At 58.3% G+C, this 15,858-nt stretch overlaps 1 protein-coding gene across 2 annotated transcripts in view; it reads right to left on the reverse strand.

The window, feature by feature from the left end:
• The window catches only part of SIM2 (SIM bHLH transcription factor 2), a gene marked incomplete at both ends in the record, with an annotated part of 49,655 nt that extends 37,023 nt beyond the window's left edge, over positions 1–12,632 (reverse strand). For both annotated transcript variants that reach the window (XM_080695440.1, XM_080695441.1), the window contains 3 exons: positions 164–253; positions 3,327–3,409; positions 12,458–12,632. In XM_080695440.1, the coding sequence (XP_080551566.1) occupies positions 164–253; positions 3,327–3,409; positions 12,458–12,632 (348 nt within the window). The remainder of the gene's footprint in view (positions 1–163; positions 254–3,326; positions 3,410–12,457) is intronic.
• Positions 12,633–15,858: the final 3,226 nt, after the last annotated feature.

Here is a 15,858-nt window from a genome sequence, read left to right on the forward strand (position 1 = left end):
CCTGCCTCAGCCTCCCAAATGCTGGGATTACAATCATGCCCCACCACACCCGGCTTGAAAACAGACTCTTGAATAGTCTTTTTTTCAGCTTGAACAAGGCTGTCGTGATCTACTAATACTTGTTTTAATCTTTTTATTGTATAGAAAATTAGGCCATACCTACCTGAGACAATCCTAAATGGACAGACGCCGTCTCAGATATATACATGATTTTGCCATCGGATGCCACCACAAATACAAACCCGTCCAAAGTCTGTAAGAGAGAGTGTCAGGGTAGGCGTGAGAATTTTACATCAGCATTAGGTCCAACAATTCTACTGTCATTGGGCTGGAGGAAGGAATATAATATGGATCGGGTAGGCATGTCAGTGGTAAAAGTATTTGCCTAGTAAGTATGCAGAAGACCCCTGGGTCTGATCTCCAACACTACAATAATAATAGTAATAATAATAATAATAATAATAATAGTTATAATATAATATAAAAATAATAATTATATTATTATCATTCGCAGCACATATTTGTTAAATATAAAAACGGAGCCAGGGCCATTAGGAGCGCAGGAAACAACATTCAAAGTTTATTTCCCAGGCCAGGCTCTCAAATGCTTTTAAAGCGCTTTAAAAACAATCTCACATTCACATCACCAAAAAAAAAAAAATCATGCAAATCATTTGAGAATTTTTCTTGTGCTCAGTTTAAATGTAGTAGCTTTATTGTTTGGGGTTATTTTAGCGCTTAGCACAAATCCGGAGTTCTGCAGTTCTTTGGGGAACATCTACCACTACACAGAGCACTTAATGTCACAAGTGGCCGTCGTTTATACAACTAGGACATAGGCTTTATTTGCCTCAGTCCTCTAGTTACCCCTAAGTACCATTTGAATAATAAATTCCAGCCACTACCATACCACTCCCAGGAAAATAGAACAAAATAACCGATTATTTTCCCAGACTAAGTCTACAGAATTACCTGTTTAGAGATCAAATAACCTTTGCTCAAGTCAAGGAGAAAAAGTATCAGCTTCGGAAAAGATTAAAGCAACCGAAAGGAAATTCTGATTTTTTTTTTTTTTTTTTTGCCTAAGTTGGCGAGGCCTCCGAAAATCAAGCTAAATGATGAGGCGATTTAAACAAAAAGAGAATGATGACATTTATGTGCCACAGATAAAAAGATGGAATAATTTTTGAAACGGGAAACGATTTTATTTATTCACTCATATTTTAGACCCAGAACCAAAGAAAATCAATGAAGCTGGTGAAACATACTCCTAATAAAAGATATTCCAAATTAATTTCTGGCCGCAAATTCCATCTTTACGGCCTGTAATTGAAACCAGATCACCTTAGAGCTTCTCTCCTCCCCCTCCTCAGAAGCAGGAGGCTAAAGAACAGAGGAGTAGAAATGAAACTTGGGAGAGAACCTTCCGTTCTGCCTTCTGAAATACAGTCTGCTGAACAAATTCATTGCCAGCTAAGTCCTCTTCACCCGTCCCTATGCTAGGTTGAGAGTAGCGTTTTGAGTCTATACCTCCAGGTTTCTAATTCACCTACAAAACACGTCCCCGCCGCGACGCCTCAGAGCCAGAAAGTCCCAGCAATTCCGAGAGCTGTGCGTGCTTGGCACATGTTGCACGCTTGTGCAAACCCAAAAGCACAAAAGAGAGCGTTTAACAAAACAGATCTCGCACGGTATCCAGGAAAAATGAGCAGAACTGAAAACTGATCACAATTAAATTGTAAAAGTTGCCGGCAGTAGCTAAAAAAATAATATCCTTAATGGAAAACGTAGCTTCAAATTACCCAGTCCGCTGACATAAGAACAACTGCAAAGACGCCCATTCACACGCCACTCCGGAATTAATTAAACGTACAGGGGAGACCTCTGGAGGTGTTGATTTTGCCGCCAGGCTTTCGCTCGGTTCCCGGCAAGCACTTAGCCGGCCGTGATATTAGTGTCACTTATAATATACAGGAGAAATCCCCAAGCTGGCTGAGAGGTGCCAGAGCACACCTTTCACCTAACCTTTGTAAAAGCTCCACGTTTCTTACTATCCCTCCCCACCCCACCTCCTCTTCCCTAGCCGGGAGTGGCGGTGCACGCTGGGAATCCCAGCATTCGGGAGGCTGAGACCGGAGGATCGCGGTTTGCGGACAGGCAGCTACTTAGCGAGGCCCTCTGCAACTCAGGGAGACTCTATTTCAAAATAAGGAATAAAAATTAGGGCAGGGGGTGTAGCTCGGAGGTCGAATGCCCCTGGGTTCCATCCCCAGACCCGCAGAAAAATAAAAAAATAAATCACCCTCGGGTACTTGGGGCAAAATTTTTGAGAAGACCTAGTATTTCCAAATGCCCAGTTCCTGGCTAACGGAGAGACCTAAGGCACAGACGCCTGCAGCCCGCGGATTTTTTTTTTTTAATTTTAAAGAAAACACAAATTAGAGCGAGGAAATACAAAATCGCTCTCGGTGGGCTTTTTTCCATGGCAGAGACAAATGAGGGTGGGAGGGAATGAATCGGGCCCTTGACGAGGCGCTGCAGAGAGCATTTGAGCGATTCCGGAGGGCGTGGTGGGACCTCGGCCAAGGCCGGCCGCGGACCTGGAAGTGAACTGGTGCCCAGGGATCCCAGCCGGCGCCTCTGCCCAGGTCGAGGTAGGAGAGCGGGCTGGGCTGAATAGTTCGGGGTTGAGGTGCAAAGTAACCAACCCCAAACCAAGCAAAGGCTCAAGAGCCAGTAGCCCCCGATCTACTGCCACTTGGGTACCCGGGGCCCACCGCCCGTGTGTGACCTGGGGATGTTCCGTGACCTCCCTGGGAGTCAGAGCCAGATGTAAAGCCAGATGCCGCTTTGCAAGGACTCTGGTCTGTGATGACTCTCAACAAGAGCCGGCCAATCGGGTCCTATTATCAATGTGTGCCGTCTCTCCACCGACCCTAATTGTCCTAACTGTTCCGCGTTTACAGCAGCCGCGTCCCAGCCCGTCCTGGGCATTTCTGGGGCTGCAGCGCCTGCCCCTCCCTGTACCTCGCTCAGCGGTTGCAAGGACTCCAGGAAGCCCAGGGTGGGCTAGCGCCTGCCAAAGTGCTACAGGGGAAATACTGGGTGCGGTGGGGCCGCCTGGGCCGCGCACCAGAGGCTAAGCGTCCTTGCACCCCGGGTGCTGCCCCTCCCGGCCACTCCAGGGGGATCTCTGCAGCTTGAGGAGCCTGTGGATCTGCGCCCCGCACCTTGAGGCTGGGGTGGCAAGCTGGAGAGGGAGCCTGCGCCCCGCCTGCCGGGCCCTCGGTAACCTTGGCGCTCCTCCCCCTGCGCGGTGGCTCTACCTGCAGCAAGTGCGATCCCAGCTCCTTGGCGACACTGTCCAGCGGCCCGGGGCGACTCGGCTGTCCCCACGCATCTCCTAAACCTAAACAGGGGAATAAAACCAGTCAATGTCAGCGCCCAGTAAAGGATCGCAGCCCCAGGCGGGGCACACGGCGCCTCCGCACCCGGCGACCCAGGAGCTCGCATCGCACCCGGCCACCTCCTCCGCCCAGGGGCCGTGGTGCCCTCGTGGTCACTCCTTGGCCTCCGTTAAAAAGTAAAGGCCCGGGGAGAACCCCCACGCCAGGCCTCCAGCCTGAGCAACAGCCCCCTCCCCAGCTCTGAGCCGAGAGTCCCGCGGGCCCCACGTGCTCCGGGCTCCGACACTGCCATTTTATTTGAAATGCCACAAAGTAATCTAATCTGCGTTGAAATTGGCCATCCTCGCAGCAAAACGGGAATATCGATTTGACCCGTAAATTTCCTCGTAAGAGCTCTGTCTGCCTCCCACCCTCCCTTGCCCCTGGCGTCACCGACCGGCCACTCCACATTTTCCTCAAAGACAGCAAAGAAAGTCCCCTGAGACCAAAAAGAAAGACCTCCCGGCATGCTGTCTTCCTCGATCTACAGGCCTCCCCGGCTCCCCATGCGGCCAGTCGAGCCTGGAAATGCTGACCCGGGTGTCTGGAAGTTGGTTTTCCCACAATCGGGGATCTCCTGACTCCTCTGCTAATGGCCCCCAGGCCCTCCTGCCCTTCCTGCCACCTTGGAAGTCCAACACGCGTTGCAAAAAGGGTATCAGGAGACCTGGGTCCTGCACATAACCCGGGCTGGGACCCCACAGACCCTAGACTGAACAACCCAGAAGACGCCCCTGAGATGGAGGCGCTAGACGCGGGCTGTGAGAACTCCTAACTCTCCTCAGAGTCCTTCTGCTGGGGGCCTGGCTGAAGGAACCTCTAGTTAGTGACGCAGACTCTGGGCTCACCCCTAGAGACCATCTTGGTCAGCCACCCTGCGGGGTGAGCTTTGGGCTTGCGTGTCCTCCCGGGAACTGCAGGCCAGGCACGTCCCCGGGAAACCTGGACGGCTGCAGGCGCCCTGGCCCTCGTAGCAGCAGAAATTGCACCTCTCCACCCGGGACCTTCCGGACTCAGGAATCAGAGTGTGTCCTGGTGAGCTCAGAAGGAAGTGGCTTATTCCCGTATCCCGATTCCCCTGAAACATTCGCAGCTCTTTATACTTGCCCCCCTCCCCCCCAGCCTCTGCCACTGGAGCAGCAGCGGCTCTTTAACCCCAGGAAGTCGTTCCACCATCACCACCCTATCCTAACCAGCACGGTTCGTCTCTGGTGCAGGGCTGGAGCCAGTCCTTCCTCCCCAGGGATGCGGAGCTTGGGTGAAGGGTTTTTGTTTTTTTTTTGTTGTTGTTTGTTTGTTTTTTGGTTTTTTTGCGGGTCTGGGGATGGAACCCAGGGGCATTTAACCTCCGAGCTACACCCCCTGCCCTATTTTTTATTCTTTATTTGGAAACAGGGTCTCACTAAGTTGCGGAGGTCTCATTAAGTAGCTGAGGCTGTCCGCAGAACCGCGATCCCCGGGCTCAGCCTCCCGAATGCTGGGATTACAAGCGTGCGCCACCACGCCCGGCTGTGAAGAAAGGTTTTAATAAGGGCCCAGGAAATCTGATTGCTGAAAATGGACAAATGTGCCCTACAATTGTCCTCTCCTTGGACTGTCGGTCTCTCCCCAATGACTTCTCCAATGACTTGGGAAAAACTTTTGTCTTGGGATATGGCCGCCAGACCAAACTCCTGTGTCAGACTCCCCAAACCTGCCCCAGGCCCTGGTTCTCCATGCAAGCCTGCACTGGGCATGCGGGTGGTTTCTGTATAGCTTGTTCTTTTAAATCATAATTTTTTCCTCTAAATTCCCAACACCTCCATTTCGCCAGTGGTGATTCGGCTCAGACGCCCATTTCGATCCGGCCATTAGGGTCTGGCCGGAGGTGGATAGGATGGTGCAGCCGCGGTGGGCGCTGCCAGCTCTTCCATTAGGAACCGCTGTGAGCGAGGTCTTGTCCCTCGGCCCATAAAAATCTACTTTGGGCTGAACACAGACTAAATAAAGTAAGGTTTATAATGAAAAACGAAAACTCTTCTTGGTTCAGGAAAGCCATATACACTTCCAAAAAGGGAGGCGCTCGGCAAGTGGTCTTATCTGGACCTAATAAAGGGGTTTATTTATTCAGAAAGTGGGGGTGGTGTCAAAAAGTGGGTTCTGCTGAGGACCCTGGAGGGGACCGGAATGGGTCCCAGGGATCTGTGGTTTCTCGGCCCCCAAGGTGAGTTCCCCCATCCTACGTGCTCTCGCAGAAAAGGATGGGAACCTCTGGTTACTGGAAGTCCAGGGACAGCCAGATTGTAGAGAGAAACTGGGCGCTAGGTCAGGGGAGTACCCCCTTTCCTGCCTGCCCCCAGGGCTTGTAAAGCAGCACTTGCCTGTGCACGAGTTGTCTAAATGGGGTCCCTCTTCCCTGGGCAGCTTGGTTAGGCAGCCGGCAAACAGCTCCTGGGAAACTGCCCTGCAGGGCTCCGCAGGACTCTGGGGGTATCTCCAGGTGCAGGTCACAGACCATAAACACGGGACCACAAAAACAAGAGGGTTTGGGGCTGCCAGGGAGACAGCTTGTTTACCGTGAGGTCTCTTAGCAGGCTCTCTTAGAGGGGAGAGCACCTTTCTGCCTTCTGCACCAGCAGAGCAGGACTCCCCAGGGACAGGGCCCCAGAGTGAGGACCAGAAGAGTGGGGTCGGTCCTCCTGCCTCAGCAACTTGGTGAGGCTTTCCACAGCCTAGTGAGACCCTGTTTTAAACTAAACAGTAAAATAGGGCTGGGCATAGCTGAGAGGTAGAATGTCCCTGGGTTTAATCCTTAGCACCCCCCCACACTATTATAGGGTTGAATGGCCTTTCATTTTTCCACTGTAACCTCAATATCTGAAAAAGCACTCTTTACTCCAAGTACTTAGGAACTGAAACAAGTTCAAGGCCAGCCTGGGAAACTTAGCAAGACCCTGTTTCCATATTAAAAAAAAAAAACCCAAAAAACAAAACAAACAAGCAAAATCAAACAAACAAGGGAAGCCGGGCGTGATGGTGCACTCCTGTAATCTCAGCATTCCGGAGGCTGAGACAGGAGGATCACAGTTCTCAGCTAGCCTCAGCTACTTAGTGAGACCCTTTGCAACTTAGTGAGACCCTGAGACTAAAAAATACGGCTGGGGGTATAGCTCGGAGGTAGAATGCCCCTGGGTTCCATCCCCAGTACTGAAATAAGATAAAATAAAATAAAAGGACTGAGGGTTTAGTTTGGAGGTAGAATGTCCCTAGATTCAATCCCATACCAATAAAATAAAATTAAAGAAATAAAAAGCCTTCTCATAGGATGCGTGAAAACGGGTTGGGGATTGATAGCAGGGAGGTGGCTGCCCCGTCCCTGTCTCTCCAGAACTTTGGATAAGCATGTTAAAAAATCTAGACTAGCAGATTGGAGAGGCTTTGGGAGTACACGGGTCTCACCTCCTCCCCACCCCATGGTTTACGATGCCAAACTGGACAGTCCACAGGGTGTCGTCCCCAGCCAGCGACCTCTAACCTCTATTCCTCACCTCTAAACTGGGATTGTTTGGGGATCAAGTGCGCTGGGCCAGCGCGAAGCCTCAGGTCTGTCGGGCAGACACCACCTTGCCCACCAATCTCTACCTCTGGTTTTAGGCCTCAGCCTCCGGTTCCCAGCAGTGGCCCCCGCGCGGGAAGCGCAGGTGCGAGGGTGTCCCTAGGGGAAGCGCGACCTCTTTCCCGACTGCAGAACACAAAATCACACTTTAGGATTGCAAACCACTCCTAAGTGGAGGGGGAGGGTGGGGGCAGAGAAGGCGAGGGTAAAGAGTTGGCTGCGTGGTCCTCGCCAGTCCCCAACTGCATTTCCCCGCGGAATCTTGCCGATTCTTGGCGCTGAAGGCTGCGCCAAGGCTAACGGGCTGCAAGCTTCCCGGGGTGCAGGAGAAGCTGGGGGCTGGGTCTCGCTTTGCTCCAGCACTTCTTTTTATTTATTTATTTTTGCTATACCCCAGCCCTAGTTTTTATTCTTTATATTGAAACAGTGTCTCATTGAGTTACCTTGCTAAGTAACTGAGGCTGCCCACAGCCACCATCCTCAGGTCTCAGCCTTCCAAATGCTGGGATTACAAGCATGCTCCAGCACTTCTTTTTCCTCCTCCTCCCCCTCCTCCTCCTCCTCCTCCTCCTCCTCTTCCTCCTCCTCTTCTTCTTCTCCTCCTTCTTTTTTTTTTTTTTTTTTTTTTGGTGGTACTGGGGATGGAACCCAGGGGCATTCGACCTCTTTAGCTATACCCCCAGCCCTATTTTTAATTCTTTATTTCGAAACAGGGTCTCACTAAGTTGCAGAGGGCCTCACTAAGTAGCTGAGGCTGAGGCTGTCAGTGAACCACATTCCTCCTGTCTCAGCCTCCCGAATGCTGGGATTCCATGCATGCACCACCACGCCTGGTTCCCAGCACTGTTTTTTTTTTTTTTTTTTTTTTTTTTTTTTTTTTTTTTGGTACTGGGGTTCCTGGAAACCCTTCTACCTCTAGGCTATATTCCCAGACCCAGACCTATTTTTATATTTTTATTTGGAAACAGGGCCTCTTAAGCCAGCGAGGCTGGCTTTGAACCTGCACGATCCTCCTGTCTCTGCCGCCCAACCGTGAGGATTCCAAGCGTGTGCCACCATGCCCGGCTCCCCAGCACTTGTAATAAGCCTTCTCTCTCCATATTAGAACCCCTCTAGATTGCCACAGCTATCTCGGGCTTCCTGCGCATACCAGTCCTTCTGCCCAGGAATTCTTTCTGTTCTCTCCTGGACCCCTGAAAAATATGCCCTTGAACCCCTATTTAGATCAACCAACCCACTGGACACGGGTGTAAAGGGGTGGTAGGTAGGGCGCCCCAGGACGGCCTCCTTGGGACAGATGGGCAAGGAAGAAGCCCACCGCGAACTAATGTGCTTGGTGTACACTGACCACAATTCGCCCCTCCACAACCACTAGTGCCGAATCCTTAGCTCCTGGAAGTGTGGGTCTCGGCCCCAGCGGCCCCTGGCACTAAGGAGCGCAGGTCACCCACAGCTTCCAGAGCTCCCTTTGCCTGCAGGGGCTGGGTCCCCCGCAGCGAGCTCAGCTCGCGCTCGGAGGCCAAGGCCTGGGCCACCCGCAGCGGCTCCGCCATCGCCCCGGGGCATCCCGCCGCCGGGATCCTTGCCGGACCAGCCTCAAAGCAGAGACAGGGAGAAGGCTGTACAATCCACTCTAAGAAAGTTCTTAAAAAGTCTACTGAAATGACCTACATGATTTCAGGCTGCAATAGTGAACGGTCTAGGGCGCCCGGTTCGTACAGGGCGAGTTTCTCTTCGCCAAACCCTCCAAAACCAAATGGTTTAGATCCCAGGAAACAGTTCCTTCCAAAATTTGCCTGGCTCCTCCCGTAGCTCGTGTGTGTGTGTGTGTGTGTGTGTGTGTGTGTGTGTGTGTGTGTGTGTTGGGGTGCAGCTTAATTTAAATCGGAAGGAATTAGCCACTGGGGTACAGCTTAATTTAAATCGGAAGGAATTAGCCACTGGGATAATTCAGGGGCGAGAGAGGTGACTTGGCCTCGGTTTCCAAGTCCATTCCTGAGCTGGGACCTCGCAGCCCCTCTGCTAGCCCAGTGGGTAGGTGTGCAAAATCCTGGAGGACCCCGGCCACTCGGCTCCTTAGCCTGGCGCTGCAGGGAAGCTCATTGAGGCTGGCCCAGGTTGTCGGGGTTCCTGAGGCTTCTGCAACAAACCAAAGTCGGCAGAGACTACCGAGTCCTGCCGCTTGTGGTCATGGTAGGTAGGGCTCTGGGGCCCGGGAACCCATGGTCTCCGGAACCCAGGGCCACAAGCTGCTTGGGGCACAGGCGGCCCCCGCGCTCGTGAGGCCGCGAGTTTGCCGGCTTGCCAACCTCCGGCTAAGTCACTCAATTTTCCATCTGCGGCCCAGGTTCCAAAGCCGGCCTGGCTCTCCTGCCTGCCTCTCCACATTCTCCACCTCCCTCTTATTTCCACGTTGAAAGGGAGAGATGGTGGCCACCTTTACTGTCTGGGGACATTACAGCTGCTATTTAAAGGGCGACTGGCTCAGGAAACATGGGGGCGGGGGGCTCACAAGGACGAAAAGTGCATTTCCACCCACACTGCAAGGTTCCTCTGTGACCCTCACACTAGATCACAGATCCTCCGTGGGTGTGGAGTAGGCGACGGGCCCATTTACAGACAAAAAGACTGAGGCCCAGCAGTGCAGGGTGCCCGAGAGCCTCCCACTAGGCTGTAAAAATACAAATCATCCCCCTAGGCCAGAGCCGGCCAGCACGGCTCTGTCTACCATGCCTTCTGGTGCTTTCGTCTGCCCTGAGACCCCTCAGATCTCCTCTTTCTGGAGACTTCTGCACTGAAGCAGGACCGGTGCTACCCACTGCCCCAGCAGTGTGTGACCCTGGGCCTGGTCTGTCCTGTCCCCAGCTGCGAAGGGCTTGTCTGATGTTTCCCCGGGCGTCTTAACCTATGCTGTTAATTTTCTGCTCCCAAAGTCCTAACTTGGTCTCCAAATTCTTTTAACCCAGGGATCCTCCTGGCTTCCGATTTCCTGGCAGCCGGGCTAGGCTCAGTATCTTTCCATCAGAAGCCTGAGCTCCTGCTCACTCACACTCTGGCCCACCCTGCCTGGAAGGCTTCCCGGGACCACCATCCAGACCCCGACAGGTCCGACAGGTCCCAGCTTCCCAAGAACAGGTTAAACTGATCCCTGGAGGAGGAGAACTTGAGAGCTAAAAGAGGGCAAGTTACTCTGCTGAACGGAGACCTTTCTAAAAGCACCTTCACTTTTTAAGGCGCTCCTCAATCCAGAATGCCTGGGGTGGGGGTCAGGGGCGGCAGCCCTGAGAGCGGGTCCCAGCCCAGAGCAACCTTCCCTCCCCAGCGGCTCCCTCAGTCCAATCTGCGGAAGGGGACAGAGAAAGATGAGGCCATGCCCCTTCCCCAAGTTGGACCCTACCAGCTCAGGATGTAGAGCTCAGAATGTAGAGCTCCCCCTCCGCAGCGCCAACCGCCGGGTTCCCCCAGGAGGTGCAAGCACCGGTGAGCCGCAGAGGTGCTTTCCAGACCTGTCCTGCAGACCCGGTTTAATGTAGAACACCCTCTCCAACTTTGTAGCCGCCTTCGCTGGAAACCCCTCAAACAAGAGTGGCATAATTAGTCCTCTTTCCACGGCCCTCCCTGCTAGCTAATTTCTGGGTTATTTGAAATCATTGGCAGCGAATCACTTCTTTTTCTGAACATTTTTTTCTTTCATTCCTCCCTCCCCCCAGTAGTGGGGAGCGAGGAGGCTAGAAGCCCGCGTCCCGTCTGGACCGCACAACTACGTCGTCCCAGCAAGCCGGACGCTGTCCCCGGCTGGGAAGGAGACTCGGCCTGTCTGCACCGAGCCGAATACGCTTTTAATTTCCGCGGAAACTTTAGCCGGGGCGGAATCGTCCCCACTTCTCTGGCCGCCGGCGCATCCTTTCGTGGACGAGCAGGGACCGCTGCGGCCGGCAGGTCCGGCACAAAGGGGCTGGGGCGAGCAATCTGCGCGCCGGGGTAGAACCCGCAGGGGCGCAAGGGGCCAGTCCCCGAGTTCAGGGGCCGGGGAGAGAGGCCGGGGAGAGGCCGGGCAGAGAGGCCGGGGAGAGAGGCCGGGCAGAGAGGCCGGGGAGAGAGGCCGGGCAGAGAGGCCGGGCAGAGAGGCCGGGCAGAGAGGCGGGGAGAGAGGCCGGGGAGAGAGGCCGGGCAGAGAGGCCGGGGAGAGAGGCTGGGCAGTGAGGCCGGGCAGAGAGGCCGGGGAGAGAGGCCGGGCAGTGAGGCCGGGCAGAGAGGCCGGGGAGAGAGGCCGGGCAGTGAGGCCGGGGAGAGAGGCCGGGGAGAGAGGCCGGGCAGAGAGGCCGGGGAGAGAGGCCGGGCAGAGAGGCCGGGGAGAGAGGCCGGGCAGAGAGGCCGGGGAGAGAGGCCGGGGAGAGAGGCCGGGGAGAGAGGCCGGGCAGAGAGGCCGGGGAGAGAGGCCGGGCAGTGAGGCCGGGCAGAGAGGCCGGGCAGTGAGGCCGGGCAGTGAGGCCGGGCAGAGAGGCCGGGGAGAGAGGCCGGGCAGAGAGGCCGGGCAGAGAGGCCCCGCAGCCGGGACGCTCGGAGGGCCGGCGCCGCTCTCGGCTCCCGGGGCTGGAGGCCGGGATGCGGACGGACTCGCCGCGCTCGACCCAGAGGCGGCGGAAAGGGCGGCCGAGGCCCGGAGACCATCGCAATCGCCGGGCGTGGGGCGGACTAGCCCCCCGACTGCGGATCCGGGGCCAGGCGGGGTCCGCACTCACGGGGCCCTGTGGCCGTGAGCACCTGCGCCTTCCCGGCCTTGGGGGTGCGGCCGGGGCCGCGGTGGCCCGGGGAGGGCCTGCCCAGCGCGCCGCCCCGGCCACGCTGCGGGAGGGGGGTCCAGCGACCTTTACACCCCCGACCAGAGCGGCTGCCCGGGCCGCCTTCCGCGCCGCAGGTCGCCTTTCGCCCCTGCCGGGTCCGCGCACGGCCACCCCGACCCTCCTCGGCTCCAACCTCTGCTCCCAGCAGGAAAGGAAGCGACGGGGAGGGGGCGCCGGAGACCCCGGCCGGTCCTCGCGCGGCGGGGCTCGGGCTGCAGCGCCCGGCGGCTCCCACGGCCGAGGACTCCGGCCGGGTCAGCAGGGAGAGAGGAGAAGAGGGGCGATGGAGGAAGGGGGCGCGAAAGGGAGGGAGGACGGAGGGAGGACGGAGCCCGGACCAGAATAAAGACCGAGAGAGAAACCAAAACCAAACTGAGCAGACGGGAGCGGACGGGCGGGGAGGGAGGAGGGGAAGAAGGACGGACGGAGTGGAACCGGAGGCGCTGGCCGGGACGGGGCTGGGGGCAGGGCGAGGGCGGCGGGCGCAGGCCGGGGCTCGGGCCGTCCCGGGCGGCCTCCCCGCGCCCGCTGGCCGGGGGCCTCTGCCCGGCCGCGCAGCCGAGACGCCTCACCTTCGGGGAAGACGGCGCGCATCTTCAGGTAGCTCGTGGTGAGTCGGATGATGGACGCTTTATCCAGCTGCGAGGTGATGGCCGACGGCAGCGGGAGCAGCTTGGCCAGCTCGTAAAACTCGCCATTTTCCTTCTCCCTCCTGGTCTTGGCCGCATTCTTGGACTTCTCCTTCATCGCGCCTCCGCTCTGGGCATATTAGCCGGCCGAGGCTGGGGCGGGCGGCGGGCAGGTGCGCGGGCCGGCCCCCGCCCCGCTCGGCTCGCGCCCCTCGCCGCCCGTCCGCCCGTCCGTCCGTCCGTCGGTCCGTCCGCCGCCCTCGGTCCGGCCTCGGCCCCCGCGGCCCGGCGAGCGCGGCGCGGTCAGTCCTGGCCGGCGCGGGGCCCCGCGGGGCTGGAGCGCGGCCGGGCGGGCGGCGGCCGCGGGGCCATGGCGGTGCGGGGCGGTGCGGGGCGGTGCGGGCGGCTCCCGCTCGTCTCCCGCCGAGTGCGGCCCGGCGGCTGCTGGCGCTGCACGTGCGGCGGGCGGCGGGTGTTTATGGCGGACCCGCCTGCGGGCGGAGCGCGGGCCCGGCCGGGGGGCGGGGGGAGGGCCGAGGGGCCGGCCCCGCGCCCGCCGCCGCCGCCCCCGGGGAGTCTAGGGCGCGCCCCCGGCCCGGGGGTCGAGGGGTCGAGGGTCCCGCCGGCCCAGCGCCCGGCTGGAGCCAGGTCCTCCGAGCCGCGCGGACCCGCGGGTCCGCATCCCGGGATGGGGGGCGGCGGGAGGACCTCCCGCTCCGCGCCCGCGGGAACGCCGCGAGGGGCTCGGGGGCCTCTGCCCTCCCTGCTTTAGAAACCCGGCGGGGGGATCGGCGCCTCCCCGAGGGAGCCGGGGGCCGCGGGGGCCGGGAAGGGCGGCAGCCCAGCGCCCAGGGCGCGATCCCGGGCCGCTGGGTTTTCGGGGGTCGCAGTCGACAGGCGTCTCAGGGGACCGGCGCGGGTCCCTGGAGGACGGGGTGGGGCCCGGGTGGTGGAGCAGGGGGCCGTGGGGTAAAGGAGGCGCAGTTGGAGGCGCCCCAAGTCCCCGGGGTCGTCGGAGCGTCTGCGCTCTCCCTTAGGACCACAATAGCCCCAAATAATCCAGCCCCGCCGCCCCTCGCCCTCCCTCCAGCTCTGCCGCCCCGGAGAGGTGTGGGCCGGGGTTCCCCAGGTCTTAAAATCCCCCCCCCCCAGGGGTGAGACTCCGCGGCTGGGGGCGGCCGTGAAGGATGCGGGCAGCGGGCCCTGGGGGATCTATTGGCAGTTTGCTGAGACCGCGTGTGTGTGTGTGTGTGTGTGTGTGTGTGTGTGTGTGTGTGTGTGTGTGTGTGTGTGTGTGTGTGGTTACGGGGCACCTGGTTTAGAGGTGGAAGTGGGTCCTGGTCACTGAGGGGACGAGGGCACAGGGATTTTTGCCGGTGGCTCCAAGGCCCTCACTCGGGTCTGGGAAGGGCCAGCTGCGCGGGCAGCCCCTGGTCAGACGATGGCCAGGTGCCCGCCCCAGGAGGCCGAGCTGCGACCACCCTGCTGCGCGGACCTCCTAACTTTTCAAGGGCCCCTTTTAAAGGTCCGAAGGTGTTCGAGGCGGTGGAGGCCCTCTCCGCGGGCTGGACAAAAGCCCTTGAGCACAAACCCCGACTCGGCCTCCGCCTGCCCCTCTGCTCCTGCGAACCCACAGCCCGGCCAGCGCCCGCGGCGAGGTGCGGGGGAGCCGGGAGGCCTGCGCTCTTCTCGGCCCCTCGGATCCGACCCAGCGCACGATTTCGGGTCCGGACTCCAGCAGTGCGCACGGAAGGTGGGGGCCGCGCCTGCGGTGCGGGGGCCCAGCGCCCAGGCCCACTTCTGCACAGGACCCGCGGCCCCCTCCGGCCTCCCAGGGAGGGGGCTTCCAAGGGAGCCCGGGCTGCCCGCCCGCCTCCCTCCAAGCCGCTCCGGCACCTCCCAGGCTTTGGGAGGATTTAACGCTTCTCCCACTCCCACGATTTCCGACCCTCAATTATGGACCCCGGAGAATTCCTCCCCGGCTTGAAAGGGATTACCCAGATCGCAGGAACATGGCTAAGTGGCCGGGGGAGAAGCCCGACGGGTAACTAGGACCGAGACTTCCCTCAGGCCAAACTTCCCAGAGTTTTATGGAAAACGCAGAGTTCTAGAGCCGGCTTTCCACGTGTCTGTGAGGCGGGGGTCCAATCGCGTGCTCCGAGAGGGAGGCAAAATGGAGTACTTGAGGACTCTTGATACGTGGGTGTGGGGCACTTCCAGGCTCAGGCTCACCCCAGCAGAAACATCTCTCCCCCCCTCACACACACACACACACACACACGCACACACACACACACACACACACACACACAGAGCTATGGACCTAGGTCCTGGATAGCCCCAAGGGGAGCACTTGGACCAGGCTCTTGAGGTCTCCCTGGCTAAATCCATAAAGTAGGAATAAGTGGGTCTCCAGCTGAGGCATCTCAGGGCTCTCCCTAAGGACAGCACCTGGGCCCCGGGAGAGAACTCTCCGGAGGGCCACTCCTATTGTTGGACAGCATGGCGTTAGGGACTCTGTTTAACTAGTAAAACACCCAAGGAGTGCTTGTGGGAGTGACTAGGAGCACTGGTGGTGACCTAGGGCTGGGACACCTGCTGCAGGCCCCTGGTTCCTAGCATGGACAGTGTCTCCAGGCCCCAGGGGAGACGCAGAGGTGCAGAGACCCACCCCGGGTTCAAAGCTTCATCCAGAAACTGCTTCTCACACATTGACTGGGCAAAGGATCCTGGGGGGGCAGGCAGGTGAGAAGGGGGTCCGGCACCCAGTGGTACAGACCTAACCCAGAGCTGCCTGCTTGCAGGGTGCTCACACCCCTGATCACACCCTTGCGCACCCTGCCTCTTAGAAAACTTCCACTAAGAACCTGGTCTGGATCTAGTCTACCCTCCCCTGGAAGGCCGCCCCACATCTGTTTGGGTTTTCCGCTTCAGAAGCTCCGCAAGTTCTCCCCCCCTCCGCAGTACCCGGTGCCTACCTGAGGCCCACCCCCAGCGGAAGACGTTCCCGAGGAGTCCAGGCTGGACGCCCAGATGTTGCACCCGGAGTGGGCACCGCCAGGCTGCAGGGGAGGCAGATGAAACATCTGGTCACCAAGGAAGCGGGGGAGAGGGGGAAACCCCATCCTGGCACTGGATTTGAAACCTCTAAAGTGGGGTTTAAAGAGAACCTGGGCCGCCTGAGGGGCAAGCCGAGGCAACAGGAAATCTAGGTCTATGGAGATCCGAGCCTGTTTTATTAATAAGACCTTGTCGGCACAGGCAGCTGCTCCAGAAACCCCGGGCATCTCTCAGCGACACATGCAGAGTACTTCCGGTCCTAGAGTCTTTTCTGGTCTGAGCCC

Source organism: Muscardinus avellanarius (assembly GCF_963383645.1).
Source record: "Muscardinus avellanarius genome assembly, chromosome: 5".
NCBI classification, from domain to species: Eukaryota; Metazoa; Chordata; class Mammalia; order Rodentia; family Gliridae; genus Muscardinus; species Muscardinus avellanarius.